The sequence below is a fragment of the Onthophagus taurus genome, chromosome 11 (genome assembly GCF_036711975.1).
Source record: "Onthophagus taurus isolate NC chromosome 11, IU_Otau_3.0, whole genome shotgun sequence".
NCBI classification, from domain to species: domain Eukaryota; kingdom Metazoa; phylum Arthropoda; class Insecta; order Coleoptera; family Scarabaeidae; genus Onthophagus; species Onthophagus taurus.
Window position 1 is genome coordinate 15314209 of NC_091976.1, and position 10605 is coordinate 15324813.

The window sequence follows — 10605 nt, forward strand, 5'->3', positions numbered from 1 at the left end:
AAAACTTTACGTTTAAAACCCGGCTCTGGATTCTAATTGATATTTGCTATAATTTCTCTTAATTTTAATTAAAAATTTCGTTCAAATAACATTAAATATTTTTCAATTTTTTTTATTATTCAATTTTTTATCGAATCATTTTTTTTAGATTAACAATAAACAATCAACCAAAAAAATCCAACAAACAACTTTCACCTTGTTTTTAGAATGAGAGATGAATGGGGAAGCAAAACTACACACACACACACACACACACATAGAGACACAGAAAACAGAGAGAACTCGTCGCGTTGGTGTGTGTGCGTCCGCGAATCTAGTGCGCGTGTATTGGTTGGTTGGAGTCCCCCTTCATAGCCCCCCTCGCATCCCCCATCCACCATCGTCTCATTCCCTCTCACTCATTCTCCTTGAATGTAAACGGTTCATTCATAATGGTCGGCTTCCATTCATAAAAAGCGAAGTCGTCGTCGTTCGGATGAGGTCGCGGTCTTTCGGTGACGTTACCCCCCTCTCATGACCCCGCGGGCCCCCTTCCTCATCGTCGAACGTTCTCGTTGCGTCAGTTTGCCCCGAGACCTCGTCGTGACGCCGTTTTGGTGTGTATTTAGTTTTTTTTTTAATGCTCAATACAAAACTAATAAGAACGGATTTTTTGAGTTAGTGCAAAAAAAGGGAAATTATTAATAGTTATTTAAAGTTTTATTTTGTTTATGTGGTCTAATTTTAAATGGAGAAGTGTCGGGGGTTTTTCAATGGGGGTTTGTGTAGTGATTTTGGGTGCTTTTGCAAAGGGATTTGTTTAAAGTGTAATAAAAAGTGAGTTTATATGAAATTTTATTGTAAATTTTGAGATTTTATAAAACTTTTATTCTCGTTTTTCCCTTTTTTTTTAAACTAATATTTGGTGTTGAAGGAATTGGTTTTATTTAAAGTTTAATCAAAATTTGCAAAATAATTTTTTGAAAATTATTTATGTTATCTGTTCTTTAACTTAAAGTTTTTGAAAAATTAATTTATTTTTTTGATCTTTATATATTTTGAGATATTTTTGCAAAAACCCATTTAATAATTTAAAGAATTTTAAGAAATATTGTTTAATTTTAAGAAAGAGTAATTCGTTCTCTTTAAGTTGAACACAGTTTATTTTTGTATTTTTATTCCCTGGGGTGTTTCTTCACACCGGATACATTCCTGGTAAGCCAGGTGTCAGGCACACCTATGAGGTAGCGTGGGTAGCGCATCTACCCACAAAACTACCAATACACCAACATGTGTTAGGGGGAACTGCATATGTATGAGGCGTAGTAGAGAGACAAGTCGATTTCTTCGCCCACCAAATTTTAAAAAGCTACCGATTTCTTTTTCTTCAGATCCGTTTTTTTTTTTTTTCGTTTCGTTTCATTTCATTTACCCCCACACGTTGATTCCACGCACGCTTCTTCGAATCGATTCTATTTCAACAGAAACCGTTCTCTTTCTTTCTCACTTAACATTTCTTTTTATTTTATTTTTTTGTTTTAAAGAAAAACGATGAGTTCATGCGGTTTTGATGTTCTATACGTTTTAAAACAGGAAGTGGTTTTAATTTCTTATCTGTGTGGTCAATTTCTTTTTAAAGAATATGAAATCTAATACGTAGTTTTTTATTTAAACATGAATTTATTTTAATTTATCAGAAATGAAAAAAATTTGTTTTTATTTTGTTTCTTCTCATCTTTCATTTTTGATACCGGATACATTTATAAATATTTTCTTTTTTCGACGAAGAGGAAAACTTTTATTCACGATCTAGAGCTAAAATATTGTTCTTAATACTACACACCATTAATCTTCACCGGGAATTTCATAATTCGCAAGATATGAATGCAGTAACCATAATTACGAAACTACTATGCACTTGCACTGTCCCACATAAAATACAACATACTTTAATAGTACAGGCATTGGGTAGTTTTGCAGGATTAGATTTGGAATTTTTCTGGTTTTCGAATGTTTTTGGTTCTAGGTTTAGTATTAGTTCTACTTTTCGTTCATTAAAAATATACCACAATCTAACGCTGAATAACAATTATAACTAGAACTAACACTACAACTGCAATCATTCTCGTTTAGCCGTCTTAAGAGACGTGCGGCGAAACCCGAATGATTCTAGTTCTAGGTCATGTGTTACTTCTAGTGATAGTGCTAGTGTAAAACTGGAACTAACACTAGACCTACAACTAGAAACATTCGGGTTTAGCCGCACGTCTTTCAAGACGGCTAAACCCGAATGATTCTAGTTCTAGGTCTTATATTACTTTTAGTGTTAGTGCTAGTATTAAATTAGAACTAGCACTAGACTTAGGTCCACTTTTACCATCCTCCTGATAAACTATCTAAGAGATAATTACCATGGTTACAGCAGTTTTAAGTGCTCTCATTGGCTAAGACCGCCAATTTATCTATCGGATAAATTTATCAAGAGGTGGTAAAAGTGGGCCTGAGAACTAGAAACATTCGGGTTTAGCCGTACGTCTCTCAAGACGGCTAAATCCGAATGATTCTAGTTCTAGGTCTTGTGTTAGTTCTAGTGACAGTGCTAGTATTAAACTAGAGCTAACACTAGACTTAGAAGTAGATACATTCGGGTTTGGCCGCACGTCTCTCAAGACGGCTAAACCCGAATGATTCTAGTTCTAGGTCTTGTGTTAATTCTAGCTTTAATTCAATGAAAATATTCAACATAGTGATATCTTATATTAACTAGTGATACCTACCACATTCACTAGAATTAACACTAGACCAAAAACTAGGAACATTCGGGTTTAGCCGCACGTCTCTCAAGACAGCTAAACCCCAATGATTCTAGTTCTAGGTCTTGTGTTAGTTCTAGTGATAGTGCTAGTATTAAACTAAAACTAACACTAGAGATAGGTCCACTTTTACCATCCTCGTGATAAACTATCTAAGAGATAATTACCATGGTTACAGCAGTTTTAAGTGCTCTCATTGGCTAAGAACGCCAATTTATCTATCGGATAAATTTATCAAGAGGTGGTAAAAGTGGGCATAGAACTAGAAACATTCGGGTTTAGCCACACGTCTCTCAAGACGGCTAAACCCGAATGATTCTAATTCAAGGTCTTGTGTTAGTTCTGGTTTTAGTTCAATAAAAATATGCATCATAATGATATCCTATATAATAACTAGCGCTACCTACTACTGTCACTAGAACTAACATTAGACCTAGAACTAGAAACATTTTATGTGGGACAAAGTAAGTAGGTACGCCCTGGTTTCTTTGTAAATATATTTATGTATATTGCATTTTAAGTGAAATTCACTGTATAATCTAATAATAATAGTTACTATGAGGAAAAGTGTTTGTTTAATGATCGGATTATTTCATTAATCTTTCTGGATTATCTATTACAAATTATGGTAATAAATAATATATCTAACCGGATATCGTTAAACTTAACCTTACATTTTTAGTAAAATTTTTTGTTTAACTTGGCATTAGATTTCTTTTTAATCAAAATGTTTTCACTACTTTTAGTTACATGATAAAGTTGTTAAAAGAGTAATAATCATGATTCATTCAATCATAGCTGGACTTCTTCCTTTAAAACTAATACATTAGACATTCAAAACAACCAAGCCTATATCCTACCGATTATTTTTTAATTAACTTTTTTGATCTTTATAGACTTATCCAAAATTACATAACTACATAATTTATACCCATATTAGATTCTCAAAGCTCTAGAACTGCAGATTAAATTTCTTTAATTCGATTAAGTAATGATTTTAGGATTCTAATTTATCTATTTATTATATAAGTTATTCTGACATAAACAATATAAACTTCATTTCCCCCCCTATAATACGAAAATAAGCGGGAAATATACCATTTCGTAAAGTTCCCTCAATGACATTTAAATTGTTGCGTGATTAGCTAGCTGGGTGTGGCTTATCTTTTTTGCCTTATTCATTTGAGTAAACGACTTTCAATAATTTGGGATAAAAGTATTCGGTTATGAAGTTGGATTATAGATTGTAGTCTTAGATTTAAAAATGAACAAGTATGAGATTGCGCGGAATTAAATAAGACTTACGAAGTATTCAAAAACTTCCTGAATGGAATGAAATGCTTTTTCCAACATCATAATCAGCCTTTCGAGTAAACATCGCTTCTCCCACGAATCCCATATGAATGCGCATTAGAGTACATCTGCAGTGATTCTTAATTATTCAACATATACGCTATGCAGTGTGGCATGTATCTCGTTGTCTGTGTTATGTTCCCAGGCTTTGCTAAAGATTTGTTGGGAGAAAAATTGGGAGCAAGTTGTATGCCGTAAAGAGAACAGTTTGGTATTTGCTCTTCATATTGTATTATTTATCAATGCTTGTATATCGTCGCTGCCAAGCCAAAACGGCGTAAGCGATATTTATTTGATTTTTCAGGAAACAAAAAAACTATCATTATGCCGTATTATAATAGGCATTTGCTCAAACTTTAAACCAATATTGTAGTACTTTGAAATTTGTTTGCAGTTATGTCGCTTTAATTGTTGGATGTAGATTTAAAAATCTTGTTCAACGGTGTAGAGGATTAAAAGGTGATCATTTTGGCTAGGCAGCGTCTAAGGAAATGTTATTACTACGAATGGTTTATTTTTTTTTGGGCCAGTGGCTCTATTTGTATTCCTGTTTTCGAGTCCTTGCCTTCTCATCCATACTCCAATGCCGACTCGGATCCCAATTGATTGTGGATGTACTTTTTCTTGACTGATTTAATCTTTATGCCCACTTCTTAATTTTTTAGCTATTGGTACGCTTTCTATTCACCTTAAAATTTTCTTGCACTCTCTCAATCTGCCCGTTTACATGTTCCCTATTCGGATTTTCGTCGATCTTCGTGACATATCGTGTAAAATGGCAAAATGTTTGCTTTAAACAAAAGTTCTTGTAGTCATAAGTGTATCAGACCTAATCCTTATCGAACCATTTTAAACGAATAGTACTACTTTCAAGGCAGTTGTCTTGCTCATTATCAACATTGTCTTCCTGAACATTACCAACATCTGGCATTATACAACAATATAGTTGTTGTAACTAACATTATTGTTTAAATGGTGATAAGCAATATGTAATAGCAGATTTATGACACATACCGCTTAGAAAGTGTTGATTAGCATAAACTGACATACAATTTTTTATGCATCTCATTTATTGTATTTACTTATTCAATACAAAGATGTGGTTGTGGCCACATTGCACAATCAAAATTAATCTTTCTCGTTGATTTCTTCTTTTTGCTCAGTAATTTTTGATGTTATTCTTCTGGGTACAGTTAAATATTTGTTGCATAACTTTTTATTCTTTGTGTTATTTTGTTATTAATAATTTGTTTGTTTTTAGGTGGCGACGATGACGGACCTCGGTGAACAACCCTGGTTCGGCCGTTAGAGTTACGGCCACATGGCACACCATGGAGGGCCAGAGACGTTGCCACGCGCTCATCGCGCGCGGGCGCCGGCCGTGAGCGTCGCGACGCCCGCGACGACGACGACGACGACCCCCTTGGCCCCGTTCCAACAGCAACAGCGCCCCAATCAAGTTGGAGGAGGGCCGACGACGACCGTAGTCACCCTGCAAACGCCTCGACCAGAATCTGATCGAAAGGGAAACGAATATGTCGACAACCCTTTACCGTTCTTACCGGCAACACACCACCAACATCAAACCAATCAAAATTTCCACCACCACCAGCTCCATCAAAATCATCAGATCCAGCAGCAGAATAACAATTCGAGACGTCCGCCCCATTTGCATCTATCGGACGCGACATCAAGGAGGCCACCTCCGCCGCCGGTGCCAACGATTTCAAAACAACCGACGAGGTCTTTTAGGAAAGAAGTCGTTGGGCAGTCGGAACTTCATCTTCAGCAACATCAGCAGCAGCAACAACAACAGCCGGTATGCGCGTCGCGACGTTCGATTATGTGCGATGAGTGCGGAAGGTGCAGGTGTTTCGATTGCCAACAACCACCCCGTTTACCGATTTGCTGGTTGTGCAACAATCACTGTTTGTGTTCCGCGGACGCAGCAGTCGACTACGCGTCGTGCTTATGTTGCGTTAAGGGTGTTTATTATCACTGTTCGGATTCGGACAGTGGAGGAGATTCAACGTGCGCGGACGATCCGTGCGGTTGCGGCCCTGAAAGAAGGGCGGCAAGATGGGGCTGTTTGGCGGTGCTTTCGGTCGTCTTACCGTGTCTATGGCTTTACTGGCCATTACAAGGGTGTAAAAGCGCGGTGGAAAACTGCTACTCAAGGTACACGAAGCAAGGGTGCAGGTGCAGGCCACCCCTTAACACACCGGAAAAGCGACTGCTCGATAGCAGCCCGGACTTTTAAAAAACCGCTACCACCAAATCTACTACTATTACAACAACAAGAACAATCCCCCGCCCCCCAATAACGTTATTATTATTATTATTTTATTTTATTATTTTATAATTACCACCGACACCAACGTTTTTATTATTTTTTTTTGTTTCGCTATTTATTTCCCCCGAGACTTTGTAAATAGGACTACGACGACGACGACGACAACAACGTTTAAAACGATGACTTCGACGATTTTAAAGACGAAAGAGTGTAAAGGAGACGATGTGTATATTCCGCGGTTTAGTGGGCTGCGATTCGTCGCGACGCCGAAGGAACGGTGAAGGACGCTGTGTTATTTTTATTTAATCGGTCGGCTGCGACGGAAGCCCTGCAGTATTATCTAGTCCTCAGTACCAGAATTTTCCTTTTGACTTATCTACTTTTATTTCAACAATTTAAATAAGAATAAAGAATGAAGTTTTTTAAAACGTTATAAACAACTTTGTTATGTTTATACATGATGATAGAGAAAATGTATTTTTTGAAAAATGTACAAGTTTTAGTATCAAATTTCATTATAAAACAAGTTTGTGATAATTATTTTGATTCAACATCCTGGGACACTAGTAGAGTAATAAATAAGGGAAGCACTCAATCATATAGTTATCGTTTATCAAGTTAATCGAGCTTTAACATTGATCGGTTAAGCCACTGTTAGCGATCTGTCAAGTTAACTTTACTCAAGTAGTTTAGTAATCAAGATAGAACTATTTAAACATAGAGGTTTAGTGCAATTTGATGGAAATGAACTTTATAGAAAAATAGAGCATATGATTCTTTGTTGGAAATAAGGTTAATTTATATATACATAAGTATTCACATTCACATTCAAAAGTAGCAAAAAGATCTTGATTTAATTTTTTTTAAATAACTATATGTTGTATAATTTGATTGCCATAAATTTTTATTAAGAACTTTTCACTAAGAGTGATGATCATTATTGAAAAAAATGCAAGAAAAATGTATACAAAAAGAACATAAACACAGAAAATCATCATGCCACTAGTTTAACACGCATCACATCAAATCCACATGGAATATCAAGCAGATTAAAAGATAATTCTTCAGGAACTATAATAATGTGGGCACTAAATTCTTTAACAGTTTCCAGAAGGATATTTTGGTTTTGATAAATCTTGCTATAATTTAGCAAATTAATGAAGTCCCATCATGTTTGAACATTTTCCATCACACCTTTGTGCTCCTAGACGCGAGAGTACATCGCAAATTGAACGTCAGCAGGTTATTCAATACGTTGTTGTCATTTGCCTTTCTTTATTTTGGAAATATTAACAACATAAGCCTTTATACTACTCCAGCAATCAATAATGATAGGTTTCTTTCTCATCATTTGCTTTCCATTACCTTGGCCTGGCAAAAATTACATTTTAAATCTAATGTTTCAAAATCAGGTTTTCTCTTTGTAGTCATCAAGTAATAACAATCAACAAAGGCTTTTTTTTATTACTGCAGCAATGAATAAAGATTGCTTTCTTTGCCACCACAGAATTTTTGTCCATTTTGACAATACTCTAACTTTTTTATATTTAAGCATAAATTGATTTCGTTATCAAAGCAAATTCTGCAACAATTCTGCTGTCAATTTCTGTCTTAATAAGTTACACTCCGAATTTCAAAGATCTAGAGAGAAAGGCTCCAGATTTTCCAAAATAAACAAATTCCAATTCTCGAATTGGTACTAAAGCATCATTTCGAAATCTTTCAACTCTTGTAGCTTTATCATTGAACCTAAGATAGTCTAAAAGAAACATGAATCAATGATGCCGATAATATTTTTGAAAAGATGTTTTGCAGTTAAATTGCCTTTCATCGCAAAAAATCAGAAATAACTTTGTTGCTGTTATCGGATTTCCAATTACTTTGTGCATGCCTTAAAATTTCTGCAACAGCTCTTATATGAGATGATTCCAGCTTTAGCTCCAGCTTTCCACCCAACAAACAATCCTACCCAACCTAATATCTCTATGTAATGAGAAGGGTTTATGTGCATAATATGTAACAGTTGTGTTAATTTCAAGTATCACGACAAACGCCATCTGCGGAACATAAATATCGAATGAAGATTCGTTTCATTTTTGGGCATCTGTGAAGATCTTTCCCAGTTTATTCCAGTTTATGGCACTTCTCTAACGACTATGTTTATCATAAAATGAGATGTTTCACGATGAGGCTAATTTTTAGCAACTACAAATGTACTCTCAAAACCGGTTTCGGGTTATCCACCCATCATCAGGCTATTTAAACATTAAAGTATACCTTGAAAGAAGTTTCAGATATACTCAATAAGTATTGTAGTGTTAAACCTCAATTTTCTTTCAAGGTTGATGACAGCAATAATAAAATTGATGAACATTCTTCAAAATTTTTGAAACGAAATAAAATTGACCTGCATTTTCAACAAAGAATAAAGTTTTGAATATTAGATTGAACTCCTAGTTTGTAAACAATTTCGAACTAATTTGCTTTTTTTAGATTCCAATGGAGATATTAACCTTGGGAGTCTATCTAGATTTAACTCAACTACTTAGAGTAGTTGAAAACAGATTTATTTGAAATTGAGAGAATAATTTTAATCAATCATTTCTGTTATTATAGTTTTAATCATTCATTTTCAAACAGATCTAATTTTACCTGCTTCCTTTTAAAATATTTATTGCTCATTTAATTCATTAATAGATTTAAACTGAAAAATATTTTTCTCAATCTGTTATAACTCAATAGTCGTTCTCTGAGAGGGGTCAGGGATATACTAATTTTCTCTAACATCATGTATAAACAATGAAATGAATTATAAATAAGTTGACCTCCAGAAAGTGAAAGAAAAATACGTGTTTTTAAAACTTGATAAATCGAACATCAAAAATATCGAAACCTTAAAATAAATTTATTGTTTCTTCATTTATTGTTGTTAAAAAATTTATAATTATGTAATTATTGATAAAATATTAAGCTTATAAGTAAAATTTCCTTACGAAATTTTATTATTTGGCCAACAGATACAACTTTCTACAATTACATTACGTAACAAGAAAACAAGTCACGTCTGTTAGATACATTAATAGTTTGTCTGGAGGCAAAAAACGAAACGTTAATACACTTCTTTTTTCAAACGAATTAAACCAAAAATCAAGTTTGATTTACAAAATATTAAAATTATAGTATTTAAGTCAAAAGGTAAAAAAGTGAACATTTTGTAAAAGTAAAGAATATATATATACGTATATATATATAATGTATAAGTAACAAGAAAGTCTGAAAGTGTTTTCTTTTTTTGTATATACGATTAAAAATTATATACATATTTTATGTAAAAAGGTGCATTTATATTGATGGAGTTTCGATGCAAAATTTTCGTTTCATTCTCAAAAAAAATTTAAAAAAATTAAATATAAACTATTAAAATAAATTAAAAACTCTAGTCGATTGTTATTATCAAATCTAAATAAAAATTAATGTAATATTAATGTAAATCAAAAATTTTCCTTCTCCTTTACTATAAACGCATCTTAAGAAATATTTTTTTGTATAAAAAAACGCGAAGATACCTTCCAAGTGCAACAACTAAAAAAAAAATCAGAGATATGAAATCGTTTTTATTTAAAAATAGAAAAGAAAATAATATGAAACGTATCAAGGTTATTTCCAAAAAAACTCCCTGCCTTGGTACGTTTCAAGAAACGTCTTCAAAATTTTCCATGTTAGATGCAAAAAAACCCAAACAACGCCCATTGTAAATTAAATTTAAAAATAAATGCGATTAAAAAATTAAAAAAAAATAAACGAAATACAACTAATAAATTTAATATATTGCATAATATGTATATCGGAAATCACGATTTTCACAAATAAATATTTAAAAAAATAAAAAACAAAAATCTTCACTATTTTTGTATTATATTCATTGTTACCACTTTTCCTTTTTTATTAATTTCCAAAAAAAAATCTACTCAAAAAGTTCGAAAGAATTAATAATAAAAACAAAAAGAAATAATTTAATACAACTTTTGAAGATGAGAAACCAGCTCAATAACAATAATAATAATAGTTTTAGTAATAATAAGCAAGATATAGAGCTTGTAATCATAAAAATATTATTTTGTAAAAGATTTTTGAACTATTGTGTGATTTAGCCAGTATTTAAAAAAT

The 10605-nt window shown here is 33.2% G+C and overlaps 1 protein-coding gene across 2 annotated transcripts in view; it reads left to right on the forward strand.

Moving 5' to 3' along the window:
- Positions 1-10343, forward strand: part of LOC111416197 (sprouty signaling antagonist) — a 94877-nt gene extending 84534 nt beyond the window's left edge. Inside the window, exons 1-2 of one of the 2 annotated variants that reach the window (XM_023048165.2) lie at positions 558-816; positions 5407-10343. In XM_023048165.2, the coding sequence (XP_022903933.1) occupies positions 5467-6405 (939 nt within the window). In that variant the 5' untranslated portion in view covers positions 558-816; positions 5407-5466 and the 3' untranslated portion in view covers positions 6406-10343. Of the gene's footprint in view, positions 1-557; positions 817-5406 lie in introns of those variants that run through there. The other variant, XM_023048164.2, reaches the window with a different exon arrangement.
- Positions 10344-10605: the final 262 nt, after the last annotated feature.